Here is a 21626-nt window from a genome sequence, read left to right as displayed (position 1 = left end):
AGGGTATAGTCCTTTGAAATTTCTAATACAGTTATACTCTACATTTATGTAGAGAAGCGTCGACTTTTAATAAAGATCTAATGATATTTTATTGTAATTATGACAACTACGTAAAATGTAAAAATGTCCGAAAATCTACTGTGTTATTCCATAAATCAAAAACTATGGGAATCTTCCCTGTTAAAACTAGGAAGTGCATTCTTATTCTTTGTTAAGAATCATCAAGAGTTTTTTTTTGTGGAAACACAAATGCAGTTTGGGGTTTTAATTATTTAGAATATTGAACATAAAATTCAACCAAATTAAAAATGATAAGCTTTCCACCCCTGTGGATAACTGCTTCTGTTTCAAACAAAACCAAACTTAACTAATGTATGTGGTATTATAGGTTGGCAATCCAGATTTAATATATAATGTTTTTGTTTATATTAGTTTGATTGTCGTTTAGCAAGAAATTTTCTAATTTTTCAGGCTAAGATATTATGTTCAGTTAATAATAAACATAATTATATGTGGAAATGTTTAGACCCTGTATTTTTGTACAACTCAATCATAATTTTAAAAATCCCAAAGTTTTGAAACAACGAATAGCCGAAGAAGTTCATAAACAAGTTAAAGAATAGTTATTTCTTTCATCGTATTATAAACGGCTTTCCGCGGATATAGAATGTACAATTATAAGATTAAAACTAGGTTTTTTAGCCCCGAGGTGCCGAAGGCACCGGTTAAAAAACTGGTTTCAATCTTTTGATTGTACATTTTCATATTCGTAGAAAGCTGGATATAATATGATGCTAGACATAGTTTTTTCGTATGGATGAGAACCGGTTCCTATCCACCGGATTCGAATGAATACGAGAAAAAGAGTAATAACATTTCTTTAAAAAGACATGAACAAAATGTGTGCTTTCAAAAAATTTTTACAGTATTTTTTAAACAATGTAATTTGATTATTTTTGGAAATCATATTTCTATTTAGTAAATACTTTGCTGGAAACAAAGCATAAAGTATCCTTGCTGTAAACATAAGCTTGTGCCCATAAATGCATATGATCTATTCATTCTGTGTGCAAAAAATTATCTTCCCTCTTCCTTCTCTCTTTCTTCCTACCACTAAAACTTCCTATACAGCTTGCTTCTATTTAAGTAAATTTCAACAGAACGAATAAAATAATTTAAGAAAAAGTAAAATAATGAATGACCGTCCGTTTGTAAAACTTACTAACAGAAGGACTTTCAAAATTTCTTTATTAGTGCACCAAATATTGACTGATTTAGACAGCATGTTTCTTGAGTAACTCTATTCTGTAAAAATAAGCTCGTGCCTTAAATGCACAGGATCTATTCATTCTGTGTGCAAAAAACTATCTCCCCTCTTCCTTCTCTCTTTCTTCCTACCACTAAAACTTCCTATACAGCTTGCTTCTATTTAAGTAAACTTCAACAGAACGAATAAAATAATTTAAGGAAAAGTAAAATAATGAATGTACGTCCGTTTGTCAACCTTAGAAACAGACGGATATTCTTTATTAGTGCAACAAATATTACTATAAATTTAGATCTTTCAGCATCTTTGGCAGTTTCCTTCATATATAAAATACATTTTTTAATGCTTGTTTTAGGTTTGTTAAGATAAATAAAGGTCAAACGACCACCGTATATAGGTATAGAACTCCATAGATACATTTCCTGCAGGGTTAAAGATTCCTATTGAGAGCTAGAAGTAAGTTTTAAAAGATAAGAAATCAGGGTAATGATGGTACAAAAATGAGCTTAAGAGAAAGCACCGAACTTATTAAAATTTTTATATTACTACTTCCATTACAAACTAACTGTGTCTTCTACATTAGTGTGGCCCAAATGAAGGTCTAAATCGTTTTTCAATGTGCGTTATGTAAAAATAGGTTATGTATTGTTTGTAGATTTTAGCCCTATAATTGATTTTAAGAAAAAATCTATCGCTATCTCGTTAAATGCATATTTATTTTCACCTTTAATTACTCAAATTATGAAAGCCTTACACCAGGTATAAAGCAAAACATCAAATTTTCTGTCTGTTTGTTTACAAACATTGAAATTAAATATTAAAATCACCAGGAATAAACATATGAAGAAAGAAAGTATAAAAATTTATTTATGTACAATTACAATAATTTGGGAAAGCTAATTCATACTGCAAAATTATTGAAAAAAAAATAATTAAAGATAAGCCTTACTCTTTATTCCTGGTTTAATAAAAAACAATCAAATTATTTTTTGCAATATTAATTTTTTTATTAGGATGCTTTTTTTAAAGTTGAATATGAGAATAAGTATATTACATATTTTTTTACCTTCATTTAATTTTTTATTTAAGTAAATTGTCTCTTTATTGGCGACAATATCTGTTGAGCCATGAAATTTATTAAAAACACTTTTTCCTATTTTATGTCTTTAAAATGTATATTTTTTAGAGTTTTTCATCATTTCTCTTCTCATAAGACTAATAGCTACTGTTTTAGTTCAATTTCTTACACAAATTATCAATTTAAATAAAACAATGTTTTTAGACATTTTTCGGAATTATTCGGCAGGAATGGCGGTTCTGCCTACTTTTTATGATTGCTTTATATTTGAACTCTTGTTACATTATTTTAGGTTGGCTGTTCTTTAATTATTTCTTGTTAAAATCATGAAAATATGAAGTTTTTGATAAAAAGCTTAAGATTGAAATTTCAAGATCAAATTTCATTGTAGAGAGGTCTAGTTTTCACTAAAAGGTCTACATTTGAGCCGGTAACAACTTTAAGGTATCCGCAAATTGATATGGTAAAGATTTAAAAATTCATGTTTTTTTGGGCCAGTCTATTCTACATACCCACCAACACCCCCTCTTTTCCATCTCATTTTCGCTCTTCAATCGATAGCTTCTCTAAAATATCTGAAAATAGAAATTACGCGAAGATGACGCAAATGACGTTTTTTAAAAATTAAATTTTTTCTATAATAATAGCTAATAAAACTATTTTCAAGCATAACTTTTATCCTACTAAAAATTTCCAGTATGGCTTCAGAACCGATTAAGATCCCCTGGATTGGAACCAGTTCTCAACAATACTGAAAAATCATGTATAGCATCGTATTATAGAAATTTTCGCGAATTTTTTAATAAAAATCATAAAATTAATACCTACCAGTTTTGTTAGCCCGGGGCTTAGAGAAGCTATCTATAATACTAATAGAAAATTACTATTATCCTTATCATTTATATAAAGTTAATATTTAATAGTTATAAAAGCTAGTAATTAACAATAAATTAGTAACGGCAATTTACAATTTAAATTTGTTGAACTGTAGCAACATATTGAAAGAGCTTTGAAGGGGTGTATCCAGAAATTTCTGGTTCATGTACAATGAAAATAGGGGAGGGGTAAACGGGTTTGAAAAGATCCTTAATATCTGAGATCGAGATCTTCTGTCACCCTTCAATCCCTTTAAAAACCCTAACAACCTTTCCCGATAGAGTTTAACTTAAAGTCAAGAAAATAAAACATTATGATAACCTGTTTTACCCCATCCCTTATCCTCTACCCCACTTTTGCTTTCATTACAAAATTCTTCCATCCTAACTTAACAACGCTACTCAATACTGTGGCTCACCAAATTTACACATAAGGTGACGTTAACATGGGAAATACATATAATTAATTATGAAAATAATATATCCAAGTGCGTCTGTCGATAAAAAGAGAAAGACACAATAAATCATTTAGCTCTTTATTTTTAATTTTTTAATTTTAAAAATATTGTACTCGGCTATTCCTTGGCCGATTTAGGCTTTTAATCATATCCTGGCCGAGACAAATTTAGACCGTTGACTAATCAAAAATCGGTTCAGTTAGAGGGATACCCAACGTCTCAATTTATTGCTACCAAAAGTCTTATAACTACGTTGCAATTATATAAAAACCCGTAAATTGAGTTTAATCAAAGGAGTATACTACATATTTCAATCACGCCCCCATCCCGTGATACAGCGTGGAATTAATTTGTCATCGACCACCTTTCCCAGCTCCCCCATTGCAGTTCCGGGAGAAAGGGAACAGTACCGGTTAAATTATTTAATTCCCTTTCATCTTACCAAAATTTGTAATTTCCAACAGCAAAATTAAAAAAAGAAGTAGATTATGTGAGACAAAGATAAATTTATGATCAATTTTCCTATCCCTGTCTCCCTGTTGCATTCTGATATTATGAAAATGAAATCAATTTATTCATATTTGCATTCACAAATATTTCACTTTTTATAACATGTTTGTTAGCGAAACTATTTTCCAGTATGGCTTCGAAACCGATTAATATCCGGTGGATTAGAACCAGTTCTTAATCATTCTGAAAAATCATGTATAGCATCGTATTCCAGACAATTTTCCACGAATATTGAAACAAAAATCTTAAAATTAATAGGCCCAGGCTAACAAAACTAGTTAATCTTATCATTTTTTATTTTAATATCCGCGGGAAGATGTCTTTAATACGATGCGATAAATAACTACAGGTGGGGATGACGGGGGTAAAAATCTACATTTTAGCGTATATAATGTATAAAATTCATTAAACCAATTCAGCTGTTACAAAAAATAGATGTCTGACCACCATAATGCCTATAAAAAAAATCACGCCATCTAAAAAAAAGGACCAATGATAGGCCGATACACAGACTAATTACCAATGGCAGGCCAGTATACATTTTAATTGACCAATGGTAGGCCATTATTGCGTCATTTTGTGTGGATACAAAAAAAAGCTTCGGTTTATGGTAAAGGGGGTAAGCTTAAAATTAGTATAGGTTAATTTCGTCCATTCCCCCCTCCCCAAATCATAATTCTTACACTTGATTAAAAGAAGGCATATTTTAAAACTTAATTAAATTATTATTTTTTTCTTACGAGTACATATGAAAAAGACATGAAAATGTAATTTTAGCACTTGTAATTGTGCTAGTTGTAAAGACAGAAGGAAAAAGTAGAACAATGTAATACGGTAAAGAATAGTAATGTAACAAGGATGTTAACATTCAAAGAAAAAAGTCTGGTGGAACCTACAAATGAATATATATTATATATACATCTTTATGCAATTAATTACTAAAATAATGTCCTTTTAAAAACATGGAAAATAGCTCCTATGACAGTATGCACTTTATAGATAACATGTCTCTAAAGTATTACCTTTTTTCGTCCGGACATACCCTAATATAGATTAGCTATACTCCAAGAAAGTTTTGTTTGGAATTTAGAGACTGTAAAACATATTGATACAGCAAAACATTGTCCGCCACACGTTCGAATTTACATAGTTGTAGAGTAGCTGCTCTGCTAAAAAGGTTTGTGTATAATATTATAGAACTCTCTGCCTGTAAAACACATTAATATAGAAACATGGACGTACAGACAATAGACATAACCTAATTAAAGAGTTGATGCGCTACAAAAAAAGTTTGTGTATAATATTATATAACTCTCTGTCTGTAAAACACATTAATATAGAAACATGGACGTACAGACAATAGACATAACCTAATTAAAGAGTGGCTGCGCTACTAAAAAAGTTTGTGTATAATATTATATAACTCTCTGTCTGTAAAACACATTAATATAGAAACATGGACGTAGAGACATTTGAAATACCCTAGTTAAAGAGTGGCTGCGCTACTAAAAAAGTTTGTGTATAATATTATATAACTCTCTGTCTGTAAAACACATTAATATAGAAACATGGACGTACAGACAATAGACATAACCTAATTAAAGAGTTGCTGCGATACTAAAAAAGTTTGTGTATAATATTATAGGACTCTCTGCCTGTAAAACACATTACAACAAAACAAGGACTTGGCGTAACAAGGAAGAGCTATTTTAGCTAAAGAAAAACATTTAAATTTAGTACTATGGGCTAAAATAGATATGTTATAATTTTCCTATCAATTTCAAACTTTACATGATGATTCCTAAAACAGTTAAGTACGATCTAGAAAGCGTTGTATGAGTTTGCGGGAAAAATATTTATCTCTGTATATTTCATTTACTAAAGGGTACATTGATTATAAACTGAACAAGTGACCGCCAGGATGAAAGGATCACAAATTTTTAAAACTGTTGTAAATTTTAAAAAAAATGTTTCATTTCAAAAGTAAAACAATTGGTTAAAGGACCCTCCAGCATGCAACTAATTCAATGCACAGAAACATAAAAAGGGATCATTATATTTTACCCTGGTATTCCATTAATAATTTTAAGTAATTAGTATTATACTTGGTATCCAGTTCATTCTAATGTAATGGCGAATTTTCCTTTCATAGTTTGTGTTCATTTGCCTTACCAGTTTGTTTACAATCAATTATACATAGACATCTATGGCTTATATTTTCCCACCCATATCATAATGTCAGTCTACACCCTGATATTACACCCCCCACTAACAAGATAAGTTTATGAATTTAGTATAATACACAGATTTACTTAATCCAGGGACAAATTGTTACACAAACAAGGTTGGCCTGGATATTCGATCCTGTTTTTTTTTACTGAACAGAACCTTTTAGTTATATATCCAGGGGCGTCCAAGCTTTTTATTTTGGGAGGGGTAAAATTTTTTTAAGGGGGGGGGGGGTAAATCTTAAATGGGGGGGGGGGGTAAAATGAAATTTTTTTTGGGTGTGCCTACGGCACCCCCAAATTCGTTTGGGGGGGATAATCGCCCCATTACCCCCCCCCTTGGACGTCTATGGGTCTACCCGTACAAAAATCTACTCTACAAAAGGTCTACCCCTACAAAAGATCTACTTTACAAAAGGTCTACCACTACAAAAGATCTACTCCTACAAAAGGTCTAATCCTACAAAATTAATAATATAAACATACATAGCTGTGGGTTATGTTAGGTTATAATGCTAGAGGGCCGAGCCCCCGTGTCTAGACATGTCATGGGGCCGAGCCCTGTGGCTAGGCATAAATTATCCTATTATTTTTTTCGGTCCTATGACAAAGTCCCAAACGTCGGAGTGGACACTAACCTATTTTAGACCATCTTATAGGTTTTTTTAAATGCCTAACCCCTGCGGGGGGCTTATTTGTTCTTTCAAATCTTAACCTAACCTAATCTGTATAGAAATAGTTAATAAAAGTAATATTTTAACACTCCTGCGTTTGTCCACTCCGACGTTTGGGACTCCTGCATTTGTTGTGGAACCTTTTTTCCCCCATTTTTTAAGGTAATGGATTTTTTTTGTAATTGGAAGATATTTTATGCAATAATTCTATTTCATTAAATAAAATAAAGGATAATTTATGCCCCCTGGCATGCCTAGCCATAGTACGCGGCCTCCAGGCCTGCCTAGCCGTGGGCGCTCGGCACCCTAGCCATATAACCTAACCTAACCTACCTAAGTATATTAATTTTGTAGTATCAGGTCTTTTGTATGATTAGATCTTTTGTGGGGGAAGGCCTTTTTGTAGAGTAGACCTTTTGTAGGGGTAGACCTTATGTAGGGGTAGACCTTTTGTAGTGGTAGACCTTATGTAGAGTAGATATTTTGTAGCAACGCCCTAGTCTATGAGTCAACTTGTGTGCCGTTTGTCTATAAAATTAAGTTATGAACATAAGATCGTAAAGACATGTAAGTATCTTAAATTTAAGATTTTTTATTGGCCTTAATTTCAAATTGAAAGAATTGCAGTCGATATTTTTTGCAATTAATGAAGTTCGCTTGATCATTTACTAAGTATATTTGCGATTACTTTTATTTAATGAAATATTCCAATTTTTAACATTTACAAAACGGCCTGCTTTATTGCATCAAGATCCATGACAGATCTATATAGGAAATAAACGTCTATAAATGAGCTCGAGTCTTCCAATGGTAATGTGTTTAAAACTCATAGTGCTCCAATAATCCTCATTAAACTCTCATTGACCAAAGCGATAGGACCTTTATTCTATTTGTTTATGGAATGAATTAAGTTTTTCACTTCATGTAGATATTTCAATTACATTGAAGTATTTAATCCTTATTTCATAAAAAAAATATACGTTCATAAGAGAGTAAATCTAAGAAAACTGTATTTTAAAAGAATTCGATTGTGGCGACACTTCCGTTGTGTTAAAATATTAAAACTAAAATTTTAATCATATTAACCCTTTGGTGATGGTAATGTGAAAAAAATATAATTGAAAAAATCTTTTTAAAATCATTTAAATTAATAAATATTTACTTCTTTCTTTTAGATATTAATGGCGGGGGAGGAAAATTGATTTATTGAGAAATAGATAATAGATATGTACTTATAGAAAACTAGCCAATAGCGATATAGTTATATTGTGCCAACTCTAGTATATAATATACAAGAATAACATTTAACGTAAAGCGAACCTCAAAACAATCTGGAAAAAAGGAAATATATAAAATCTATTATGACTAGGAATTAAGGACACATATTTCATTTTAGATGTAGTTAATTATATTTGTTATTTATAAATCAATAAAACAATAAAAACAAAACACATAAATATTTAATATTTATACTTATTTATCTTATAAAACAAATTTTTAATAATTACAGATGATAAAATAAGATTTCATATAAAATGTGGGATGAATTTTTAGTTTCTTTGGTTCAGTTTTATTGATGATTAAATAGATAATTTTAGGAACTTCATATTGATTATTTATAATTTGGTTTCGGCAGCTTTCTTGTACTTTTTGGCAGCTTACTGAATAAGTATTTAAATATTATTTTAACCTACTATACATTTCCGCATTTCACCCAAATTACGAATGTCTAAATTTGAGCTAAATTAAACCGATTAATTGCCTTTGACAAAATCTAAAATTGGAAATTTAAAGTCGTTTCATCGCCAAATATGTGTAGATTTACAAAGTTGGAATAATGCAAACAATAAAATATCAAACTTATAAAAAGATCAAGAAAGACCTACAGCATAAACAAGAAGAAAAAAAAATTAAAGATTTAATGGAGATAAACTTTAAAGAAAGATCGGAATTTGAGTAATTTGATAGGATGATAAACAGGGAAAGGAGATTCTATAATTTCTTAAGAACTTCTGAATTAAAAAAATAATGATGTGAAACAACCATACTACTTTCAATAACCCCTTATAGCACTAAAATTACTCCAAACTACTGGGCATTTTGGCGAAAAATATCATTACAGATAAACCAACAGACCGACGATGCTTTAAATACTATTCCTGATTAATATCCACATAGGTAGCACCTTCCATTATATCCTAGATATCAAGATACTTGTAATACAAGCAGGTAAACTTCCTTAAGTAGCGTAGCTACAAATTTAATTTTAAAAATATGCTATGCAGTAAAAGCGCATCAACAACGCCTATTTATACTTTGAAACATTATATATTTTAAAACGACCAAGCTAACTTTATTTGATATAATTGCTATATTTAAAATTCTTAAAATCGACTCCCCAATTGGGGTGTAGACTATTGTCAAGGAGGGTGTAGGGGGTGGAGACCTAGTGGTTGAACACATAGGAGGGTGTATCCACCCCTTAACACCCCCCTCTACACGCCTCTGATTATGCAGTACAGTTTACTCTTCTTTGCTCATTTAGAATTATGTTAGCATTTAATTTGAGTTGTTTTTACCCGTACTAAATTAAGTTGAATTTATATAATAGTTATTTCTCGCATCGTATTATAAACAGCTTTCCGCGGATATAGAATGTATAATTATAAAAATTAAAAACTGGTTTTAATCTTATGATTGTACATTTTTATATTCGTAGAAAGCTAGATATAATACGATGCTAGACATAGTTTTTTCGTATGGATGAGAATCGGTTCCTATCCACCGGATTCGAATGAATACGAGAATAGTTATTTCTTTCATCGTATTATAACCGGCTTTCCGCGGATATAGATTTATATTCGTAGAAAGCCGTTCATAATACGATGCTAGACATAGTTTTTTTCGTATGGATGAGAACCGGTTCCTATCCACCGGATTCAAATGAATACGAGAAATAATATTAAAAGTATCTGGTATTCCTGGTTGGCATCCATCGTAAGGACAGGTACAACAATCAGCCATCCTTTTCTATTCACGTTCAAATAATAGTTTAGTTATATGTGTACCATTTATTCACTTTTTTGAACGGTACAAACAGTGGCGTGCAGAGGATTTTGCCGGGAGGGTGAAAATTTTTTCACCCCTTTAAACCAAAATCGAGGGGGTATGAGCTTTAGTTCCCATGATTTAACGAAAAGTTGCATACACAAAAATTACACCCCTCTTTTTTTTTATTTTTTTAGTGTATGCCACTTTATTTGGGATCCATCCATGGCACAGAATCTATCCCAGTTTTAGGTAAATAACACCTTGGCGACAACAAGCGTGAACGTTATCATTAACAACACGGGTAAGCTTCTTGAAGATTGAATACATATAAAATTCCTGTTTAATATTTTCAGGAGAGACTCCCCTCCAAGTGTAAGAGGCAGAAGTGCTTCCCAGGCTAAATACAACATATTCAATAATCCTGAATAGTAAATAGTTAAATAAGTGTAACTTAAGATCTCAAAAAGGAACATTTATCATACAGGTACCCAAAGTTTTAGAAACACATGCTCTTTTTGTTGACTAAAAACTTTTTAAAAAAAATCTTGATTGATTTACAGAAAAAGGTTATTTTGTTTATACCCATTAGGGGTGTTCATTAATTTATCGTCAATTGCCTTACCCCTTAAGATCCCTGATATATAAGGCATTCATTTAAGTATTTTTTGAAAAGCACAGCCACTCTATTAAAATGTTTATATTTGAATATTAGTTGTCCTGTAGTCGGATAGGATGGAAGATTCTCGAGAACAATAATCTGAATCAACGGTCTCTAAAATTATAATTGAATGACAATTAGTGGAGTTATTTAAAATTTAGGTATACTTTTTTAGGTATTTATGTATTAGAATGGTTAACTTACGTGTCACAAAGGATTTTGCTGTCCGCATTACCGATAAAGTTCTCCTTTACCATAAAGCTTAAAAAAGGTCCAAGGTGTATGTTTATTTTAAGCAATGATACTTTCAACCTCCCGAGAGAAATCACTCCCCCTCCATATTTTTTCCTTAAAATTTTCTTTTTAAAACTAAAACTTGAAGTATATAGGTAATCGACTTAAGTGCCCCCAGAGGCCTCTAGATAATTGCAACTATCATAAACAATATGGTGTCTGAATCCATAAGTCAATTTATAAATTTGAACGTTATAAATAACTTAAAATACAATTTTTAAAAGAGCTTTTAATTTAAACAGCAGAAAAATGATTTTTTCTTGGGTAAAATATATCTCCTGGTTCAGAAAGGGATCAAAATATAAAATACTAAAAGACTATCTGATAGTAAGAGATGCCTGGCCAGATATTTATGTTGATAGAAAAGACATACAATAGCTCATCAAATTTTATGCCTCCTGCCTTTCAGTATACTTTATTTATCAATACAAACAGAGTTTACTGAAATATTTAAGGAAAGCCTAGTTTTAGTCCTGGTCAGGCTCAAATACATAATAACACAAAGATGACTATGTCCAAAATTGATTTTAAAGATTATTATAATAAATTGACATAAAAAGTTTTTCACTAATTAGTTGTACAAAATTCTTTCTGCTCTTGTGACATGTGGCGTTTTCATTTTTACATACAACCTTCAGGGGACAGAATATACTAGTTAGAGAGTAGCAACGACTCTAATTATTAGTGGCTAGAGTCGAATCTTATCCCTACTCGTTTAAAGTTTTAGACAAAGACCAAAGTGTGTTAAAAATCACCTATCTGACGTCATAAAAGTGGGGGATTATCCATCTCTTTTAGGGGTTTTCTTTCCCACTTCTCCTCTCATCTCCCTCATTTTTATGACCTCACATGGGTGATTTTTAACACACTTAGGTCTTTGTCAAGTTTTACATTATTTCTTCAGAAGTTAGTCTGATAAAAATTTTCTAATGACATTATTGAACTAATCCATAAAATTTTCACAATTTATTATATTAGTAAATTAGGCATAGGTCAATACTGAATGAAGGGTGTCCAATAAAAAAAACATTTACAGTAAGTACAACATAATAGTGATATCACCAGATAAATGTTTAGTTGCTGTTTTAATTTAACTGAAAAAGCTCTCGTGATATTTTAAGCTATTTTAATTAGTTATAAGTTTAATTTTTTTTAAAGCAAAAATGAACAGATTCAAAGAGTGGCCCCGCAAATAAAATAATCTATACATGACACTTAAAGTTGTATAATACTTTAAAGTAAATTTTATTTTTTCCCTGTGGAGCTAAAGCCCAATGTTCAATTCAATGGTTGAATAAATATTTCCAATAATTTAAATTACAGTTCTCCCTCCAAGGACTTAATTTATAGATTGGGGGACAATTTTATATTCTTATATAAAATGAGAGGACGTGTGTCTGTCAATGTGTTTGTACCGAAAGATCTCGCCAACCCTTGGACCTATATTACCCTCTTTTCAGTGAAGCTTCTGATATGAACCAGAAATATTTTTATTATTTTTAGTATTGGGTATTTTTGTCTACCTAAAGGATATCGGACCTTAAAAATCTCCCTTTTCACGAATAAAAAAAAAATTTGGGAGGAGGGTTCTCACCCCTACGCCCGTTGGGTAAACCCATTAGATGATTGGAGCGAAACCACTAGGAAACCTAATTAATAGGATAAAGACCGACTAATATTTCACTAACACAATTATTATACATATTTGCCAACAAAAGAAATTTTCTTAACTAACTGAATAAGGAATCATTGAGTAACTTGTGACTTTTACCTTCAAAGTTCTGCCATTGCTTGGATTGTTGATCATGGGTTGTTGAAATAAATTCATTATCCGCTGGTTTGTCTCCATAATAGCCACTAAAATTATATAGCAGTGTTGCGGAGCCGGAGCCGGGAGCCGTGGAGCCGCCATATTTTGCTGGAGCCGGAGCCGTAATTTTCGTTCAAAAACGGCTCCGGCTCCAGACTAGATAAATAAAGAGATTTTTTTTTATAAATCATAATTTGGTAACTCTGTTTTGTTATGTGCAAATGCCCTTTTTAAGTTTTTCAAGTCCATTTTTATCAAAAATTGAACTTTTAAAACCCTCAAAAGTCAAAAATAGACGTGGGGAAAAAATATGTCGAGTTTTTCTTGATTTTAGGTCGGATCCGGAGCTGGAGCCGGATCCGGAGCCGCACCAAAATCAAACGGCTCCGCAGCGCTGTTAAATAGGTAAAAGAAATAGAAATAAGTCAAACACAGAAGAAAGACGATAAATGAATACAAAACATTCTAAAAATAAAGACCAGTTGTCATTAATGATTACATTTTTTACACCTTCGTTTTTCTTTATTAAATTACATTTTTATTGAATGCAGGGTTTATTCTCCAATTACTCTTAGAGCGAAGCCTCTTGTGGCTAGGGGCGAAAAAGTGAAGTGCTAATATAACCTGATGAAAAATAGCCATGGTCTGGAGTCTTGCGAATTTCTTTTCAGTATTTGCCTCATTCCACGGAGTCGAGCCTATAGATAGTAGATCTATTACTATAGATAATGAATAAAAAATCCATCAAACAATATTTTCTATGAGACATTTTTGTTTCTATTAAGTCATATCTAAGGCATGCCCCTATTTGATTCAATCCCATACGATAATGAACAATAATGTAGACGGATTGTTTGAAATTTGTATTGTTTAAAAAAAATAAAGATTCTATGTCTGGTGCGTTACATCGAAAGTTAGGATTAAGAAAATGTATATTCCTATAAACAAATGCATAATTACTAATAACTTCTAGACAAAGTACAAACAGTTTAAGTGTTAATGAAACATAATTAGAACTTTAAGACAAAGGGACATGCAATCAATATAACATTCTACCTTAAGAGATCTAATCTCTTCTTTCCTGTATAAAGAATCTTCAACTTCCCTTCTATAGTCTGGACATTCCTACAAAAATATTTCATTAAACAATTGATATTATGTCAGCTACGAACGCTTTTTATGGAAGTCATAAAGTAAAAATAAACCCTTTACATTATAGATTGATAATGATATAGGTTGACAATTGTTTTTGGTGCTTTCTCTCAAAGTGCAAATTAATCTCTGAACCCTATACTGTAAGTATATCGAAAATATGGTAGATATAGGTAGTTTTTGTTTGCCTAACCTTACGGGCCAATACCAGTATCCAAAATAAATCAACATAACCTGCCCTAAAGTAGGAAAAAAACCCGGAAAACTACTTTCCATCATATTTTCCTTTTATTCAAATACGTATAAGGATGGAAGGGGTTCAGTACTTAACAGGTACTTTGATGGAATAGGCCCAGTTTTGAGAGGAAGGCACAAAATAGTCGACATGAATATGAAACTGGTAGATTCGTCTAATTCAATATAGTAAGAAGCTATAGACTATTTTGCATTGGACATTTACACTTTACAGTTTTCACAGAATAAATACATTACAGCTTTCTTCATCCTCACTTTAGCCTAGCATACAAAAGAAATTTCAAAAGCAAAGCTTTTTTACATTTTGGAACGATCCGTGCGTGCCTGCGTCTTTAGTTAATTTAGCATGTTATAATTGTCACATAGATTTAAAACTTGGCAAAACGATCTCTGTCACAGTTGGGTACAATTTAGTGACTAACAACTCTGTAATCATTAACAGTATTGTACATATAGGTACAATTTTGTAAACGAGGTATCTCTATAATCAAGTCTTAAAATGTTAGTTTTGAATAGCTTCAATCTGATTTTTATAGCTTCGCCTTCATGGATGTTGTCATCCTTGTTAAATCAGAAATCTAAGTCATGTCAAATTAAAAGCTAGAGAATGTAATAAAATAATATAAAAAAGATAATGTTTTACCTTCAAAGATGGAATATAGTTGAAATGCCTTGAAAAGGCTGACATTTTTATCTATAAATGCTCTACAATTTTTAAAGACTACAAATTGAAAGTTTTATTTTTTGATACCATTTTTGAAAATCGAGCGTGTCCATAAGTAGTAAAGCATCAAAAACCTAACCATATCGATGTTAAAAAAAAGCACAATAAAGTTTAATACGAAAAAAATATTGAAAATTCTAAAAAAAATTAAAGCTATTTTCTTAAAATTTAGTCATTGCTAGTGAAATGTATAGTTATATTTTGTCAGGCATGGTCGATAAATCACTGTATAGGTATGAAATTTAGTATATGTATACATATATGATAAAAATGTTTCATTAATTAATAAGAAAGACATATCGAAAAAGGGCCGAAAGACCGACGGTATATACGATGTTTATTGGCAAGGGAAATCATCACAGAAAAATTCAGCTATCTATCCTACATAGCAGCCAAGAAAATCACATTTCCCCTCTATCATATCATTCAGATTCATAGACATTTCTGTTTATGGAGTAGCTTCGCTACGAATAACAATAAAACTCATGTAAACTTATTGAATGACATAATGGCTACAGTGCATGACTAACTGACTGATTGCTTTTGTTTAACTGGATGTTGTGTGGGGCCCATTTTAGTGCAAACATGATAAACACCCAGGGGTGAGCATTATAAAATCTTCCCTTTAAAATCAATTGTCCTTAACTAGTACATATATTAAATGAAATATATTAATTTGTTTGTCTAGGAAAGAAACAGAAGTGGCATATGGCTATTTCAGAGGCGTGCAAAGGGGTTTTGACACCCCTTTTACGATTTTGGATTTATAGAGACATCAAGAGGCAGTTTTCAATTGTTGCCAGGTGGGCGGCTACAACCCCCCTACATAAACAACACACTTAAAAGTTAAACACAAGCGTAAGTTATTTTCAAACACACCCCTTATTTAACTTGTTATCCCCCTTGGCTGTATTAGGGGCTTTAAGAGGGGGTTGTAGTGCCATGTCAAAATAATAGTTTTTCTCGTATTCATTCGAATCCGGTGGATAGGAACCGGTTCTTATCCATACGAAAAAACTATGTCTAGCATCGTATTATATCCAGCTTTCTACGAATATAAAAATGTACAATCATAAGATTAAAACCATTTTTTTAGCCCGTGTCTTCTGCATCCAGGGAAAAACTGGTTTTATTCTTATAATTGTACATTTTATATCCGCGGAAAGCTGTTTATGATAATGCGAGAAATAACTAATTTCTAATACACGTTTTATCGTGAACCTCCCTACCCCCTGTAATCATTACACAGATTCAAAAACCAAATAGCGGAACCGTATATTTACAATTTTTTTTGAAGTTTTTTACCATTATTTTATTTGCGAATTATATAACAATATTTTGTATGTGATTTGCGTAGATTTTCATTTTTAATCAATTTTTAGATATCTTCACTTTTCTAAAATTATGTTTGTCCGATGCACTGACTGTTCGTTAATGATCTATATACTTTGTTTAAATTTTTTGACCAATTGTTGTTTAATTATATGTTTCAATTACAGAGTGTTCAAAGTTTTTTTTCTACTATTACTGTATGACATTTTACTGCTATAATATCCTATTTTGCCAGCTGTTTCTGCCCTTCTCATGGACAGTATCATCCTATTATATAAAGAAGTAAGTTTTTTTATAAGCAGCTAAAGATCTTGAAAAATGCTGGTACGAATTGGTTGTACTTTTCAGGGTAGCTTTATGAATGTCTCTCGGTGATTTTAGTCTATTTTGTGACCCTAGAGTCACGGGAAGAAGCAGCTAGTATAACAAATTGGTAAGCAAATAACCTTAATTGGGACCAAGCTGTTTTAGTGATCTATTGATAGAGAATCGCAGTTATTTTCCATTAAATTACAATTTTTTAACAAAATATGTCAATCAATAAAAAAATTTGAATTATTTTTAGGTAACTCTATGAAAAAACTAAAATAATTTGGGCGTAAACAAAACATTTATTATCATGCATTTTTCATAGGCTTGGGATGGATTTGGATATATTTTAATTTCAATCATTTGATATTTTATTACTTGGATCTTACACCAGATTTTCATGTTCTTTAATAAAGTGAAACACGCAGAGAGCTATAATAACGATTCCACCCTTACCAAATCCCATTCCCTCCTTCTGAACTGACCAATAAATGATTTCCGTATTTTTCCAATTTTTCTCCTGTCATGATATGCATGTATATTCTACATCCATTTTTGAATCATATAGCTAAGATACGTTTAGGCAAAGACGTCCAAGTTTTTTTGGGGGGTTGTGGGGCCTATTGCATCTCCAAATTAAGTAAAACTTTTTATGAAGATCTGTTTAGGACATTGTTTATCTTATTCTACTAATAATCAAAGTCTTATAGAACCAAATCTATACTCGCTTGCCTAAAACTTTGAGGAATTTTTTGAATCTTGATTTATTTTTACCATCTAGTAGTGTTTAAACTTTTCCACAAATAATTTAAATCTTCATAAGGGTAACTTCATTAATTATTATTCGTTCATTGACTTATCCCTTGAGATCCCTGATGTTATGTTGACTTCGTAACATCCCTAATTTCCATTTTGCCTAAAATGTATTGTCTGCTCATTAAAATATATAAATTCCTAAAGTTTTATTTTGTGTAAAATATTTATAATTAAAATAATTATATTTATTCTAAATGGTACCACTTTTATAACAATTGAACATAACGTAATTGGAAAATAACGTAAAATAATTAGAAATAACTTAAAATTACATAAATGTTTTCTAGGTATATTCTAGGTATTTACCTTGGTAAATTAAGAATCGCCCAAAAATATTCTTAAGTAGAGCCTGAAAAACTTAGAAATAAAAAAGTAATGTTAAATAATGTTCCAATATTTAATATATTCTCTTGCTTTGTTAACTTTCAAATATGAAATTATCCTTTTTTTTATGAAACTTTGAGATGTTATTACCCTTGATTTAAAAAATACAACGACTTTTCATTGTTAGATTTATCTATTTACTTTTATTAATTAATACATAGATTATATTACAAAGTTTAGTTTGAAGATTTGTTTACTTTTTCTATTACAAGTCAAGTCATATCTAAGGCATGCCCCTATTTGATTCAAGCCCATACGATAATGAACAATAATGTAGACGGATTGTTTGAAATTTGTATTGTTTAAAAAGAATAAAGATTCTATGTCTGGTGCGTTACATCGAAAGCTAGGATTAAGAAAATGCATATTCCTATAAACAAATGCATAATTCCTAATGACTTCCAGACAAAGTACATGCAGTTAAAGTGTTAATGAATCAAAATTAGAACTTTAAGACAAAGAGACATGCAATCAATATAATATTCTACCTTAAGAGATCTAATCTCCTCTTTCCTGTATAAAGAATCTTCAACTTCTCTTCTATAGTCTGGACATTCCTACAAAAATATGCCATTAGACAATTGATATTATTTCAGCTACGACCACTTTTTTATGGAAGCCACAAAGTAAAAATAAACCCTTTACATTGCATTGTAGATTGATATTGATTGACAATTGTTTTGGGTGCTTTCTCTCAAAGTGCAAATTAATCTCTGAACCCTATACTGTAAGTATATCGAAAATATGGTAGAGTTTTTTTGCCTAAACTCGCGGAGCCATTACCAGTATCCAAAATAAATCAACATAACCTGCCCTGAAGTAGGAAAAAACCCCGAAAAACTACTTTCCATCTTATTTTCCTTTTATTCAAATATAAGGGTGGAAAGGGTTCAGTACTCAACAGGCACTTTGATGGAATAGGCCCAGTTTTGAGAGGAAGGCACAAAATAGTCGATATGAATATGAAACTGGTAGATTCGCATAATTTATTATTATATAAGAAGATTTGCATTGGACATTAACACTTTACAGCTTACACAATATAAAAACATTACAGCTTTCTTCATCTCACTTAGCCTAACCTACAAAAGAAATTTTAAAAGCGAAGCTTTACTACATTTTGGGACGGTCCGTCCAGAAAAAATTGCTTTATAGTTAATTTAGCATGTTATAATTGTCACATAGATTTAAAACTTGGCAAAACGATCTCTGTCACAGTTAGATACAATTTAGTAACATAAACAACTCTGTAATCATTATTTTGTAAGCGAAGCATCTCTATAATCAAGTCTTGAAATAAATGTTATTTTGAATACATTTATTATGGAATTTTAAATGAATGCATATTTGTTTGTTGTCTTCCTTGATAAATCATAATCTACTTTAAGCCAGGTTGTAAGCGAGATAAAGTAACAAATTAAATTTAAAAAGAGAGAAAATATTTTACCTTCAAAGATGGAATATAGTTAAAATGCCTTGAAAAAGCTGACATTTTTTTTCTAAAACACATCACAGTTAAGATGCTGCTGTTAAAAATGTAATTTATAAATCTGGATTCTACTAAAAATTACTATGAAACTAGTGAATACTTAGATTTATTTAAAAGTCAAAACCTAGTTTTAAAGAATAGGATTAAAATCTTAATTATTATGGTTTATTTGCTTTTATACATTTTTTACCTATCAATATTTAATCAATAAGTAGCAAAGAATTCGAAAGCCAACAATAGTTGTGCTATAGAGAACAATTAAGTTTAATATTAACTCAGTTATTAATTAAGTTTTGAATCACCATATTAATAATGTCTACAAGTCTTTTAATCACAAACTAAATCTGTAAATTGAAGAAGACATAAGTCGAAATGGCTTAAAGACCGACGGCCAAAGTAAATTGAACATAGGATGTGTATTGGTAAGGGGATTCATCACAGAAAAATTCAGCCATCTATCCTAAATATCAGCCAAGAAAATCACGTTTCCCCTCTAACATAGCTTTCAGATTCATAGACATTTTAATATGGAGTAGCTTCGCTACGAATAACAATAAAACTCATGTAATCTCATTGAATGACATAATGGCTACAGTGCATGACTGACTGACTGATTGCTTTTGTTTGACTGGATGTTGTGTGGGGCCCATTTTAGTGCAAACATGCTAAACTCCAAGGGGTGAGCATTATAAAATCTTCCCTTTAAAATCAATTGTCCTTAACTAGTAATAATATTAAATGAAATATATTAATTTATTTGTCTAGTAAAGAAACAGAAGTGGCATATGGCTATTTCAGAGGCGTGCAAAGGGGTTTTGACACCCCTTTTACGATTTTGGATTTATAATGACATTAAGAGGCAGTTTTCATTTGTTGCCAGGTGGGCGGATACAACCGCCCTACATAAACAACACACTCAAAAGTTAAACACAAGCGTAAGTTATTTTCAAACACACTCTTATTTAACTGGTTATCCCCCTTGGCTGTATTAGGGGCTTTAAGAGGGGGGTTGTAGTGTCAAAATAATAATTTTTCCCGTATCGCTTCGAAACCGATTAATATCCGGTGGATTAGAACCGGTTATCAGCCATACTGAAAAATTATGTCTAGCAAAGTATTATATCCAACTTTCTACGAATATAAAAATTTACAATCATCAGATCAAAACCATTTTTTTAGCCCGTGCCTTCTGCATCTAGGGGCTAAAAAACTTGTACATTTTATGTCCGCGGAAAGCTGTTTGTAATAATGCGAGAAATAACTATTTTCTAATACACGTTTTACCGTGAACCTCCCTACCCCCTGTAATCATTACACAGATTCAAAAACCAAATAGCGGAACCGTATATTTACAATTTTTTTTGACGTTTTTTACCATTATTTCATTTGCGAATTATTATAACAATATTTTGTATGTGATTTGCGTAGATTTTCATTTTAAATCAACTTTTTAATATCTTCACTTTTCTAAAATTATGTTTGGTTTTTCTCTACTCTTACTGTATGACATTTTACTGCTATAATATTTTTCTTGCCTAGCTGTTTCTGCCCTTCTCATGGATAGTATCATCCTATTGTATATAGTAAGTTTTTTTTTATAAGCAGCTAAAGATCTCGAAAAATGCTGGTACGAATTGGTTGTACTTTTCAGGGAAGCTATATGAATATCTCTCGGTGATTTTAGTCTATTTTGTGACCCTAGAGTCACGGGAAGAAGCAGCTAGTATAACTAATTGGGACCAAGCTGTTTTAGTGATCTTTTGTTGGAGAATAGCAGTTATTTTCATTAAATTACAATTTTCTAACAAAATATGTCAATCAATAAAAAAAAATTAAAATTATTTTTAGGTAAACCTATGAAAAAACTAAAATAATTTGGGCGTAAACAAAACATTTATTATCATGCATTTTTCATAGGCTTGTGACGGATTTGGATATATTTTAATTTGAATCATTTGATATTTTATTACTTATTACACCAGATTTTCATGTTCTTTAATAAAGTGAAACACGCAGAGAGCTATAATAACGATTCCACCCTTACCAAATCCCATTCCCTCCTTCTGAACTGACCAATAAATGATTTCCGTATTTTTCCAATTTTTCTCCTGTCATGATATGCATGTATATTCTACATCCATTTTTGAATCATATAGCTAAGATACGTTTAGGCAAAGACGTCCAAGTTTTTTTGGGGGGTTGTGGGGCCTATTGCATCTCCAAATTAAGTAAAACTTTTTATGAAGATCTGTTTAGGACATT

At 31.1% G+C, this 21626-nt stretch overlaps 1 protein-coding gene across 4 annotated transcripts; it reads right to left on the bottom strand.

The window, feature by feature from the left end:
- Positions 1–8534: 8534 nt before the first annotated feature.
- LOC145323347 (uncharacterized) lies at positions 8535–19371 on the bottom strand. Of its 4 annotated transcripts, XM_080165776.1 has the most exons (9): positions 14954–15033; positions 13960–14028; positions 13528–13601; positions 12865–12950; positions 10861–10913; positions 10480–10540; positions 10074–10122; positions 9254–9290; positions 8535–8755 (listed from the first exon to the last, which is right to left on the bottom strand). In XM_080165776.1, exons 1-8 carry the CDS (start codon positions 14996–14998, stop codon positions 9254–9256), a joined length of 474 nt encoding a protein of 157 aa, XP_080021902.1. In that variant the 5' UTR covers positions 14999–15033; the 3' UTR covers positions 8535–8755. The 4 variants fall into 4 exon arrangements, with proteins under 4 accessions (XP_080021902.1, XP_080021900.1, XP_080021901.1 ...); XM_080165774.1 differs by lacking the exons at positions 8535–8755; positions 9254–9290; positions 10074–10122; positions 14954–15033 and adding an exon at positions 19323–19371 and having other exon boundaries at positions 10132–10540; XM_080165775.1 differs by lacking the exons at positions 8535–8755; positions 9254–9290; positions 10074–10122; positions 13960–14028; positions 14954–15033 and adding exons at positions 18364–18432; positions 19323–19370 and having other exon boundaries at positions 10132–10540.
- Positions 19372–21626: the final 2255 nt, after the last annotated feature.

Source organism: Acartia tonsa, chromosome 6 (assembly GCF_053477335.1).
Source record: "Acartia tonsa isolate MP-2025a chromosome 6, ASM5347733v1, whole genome shotgun sequence".
In the NCBI taxonomy this organism is placed as follows: domain Eukaryota; kingdom Metazoa; phylum Arthropoda; class Copepoda; order Calanoida; family Acartiidae; genus Acartia; species Acartia tonsa.
This window is presented reverse-complemented; position numbering and strand designations above follow the sequence as displayed.

Coding starts and splice junctions, on each gene's coding strand:
- LOC145323347 (XM_080165774.1), bottom strand. CDS start 19,367: ATGTCAGCTTTTTCAAGGCATTTTAACTATATTCCATCTTTGAAG. Junction 14,029..19,322: donor ACTATATTCCATCTTTGAAG/GTAAAATATTTT, acceptor ATATTTTTGTAG/GAATGTCCAGACTATAGAAG. Junction 13,602..13,959: donor AAGAGATTAGATCTCTTAAG/GTAGAATGTTAT, acceptor TACTATCTATAG/GCTCGACTCCGTGGAATGAG.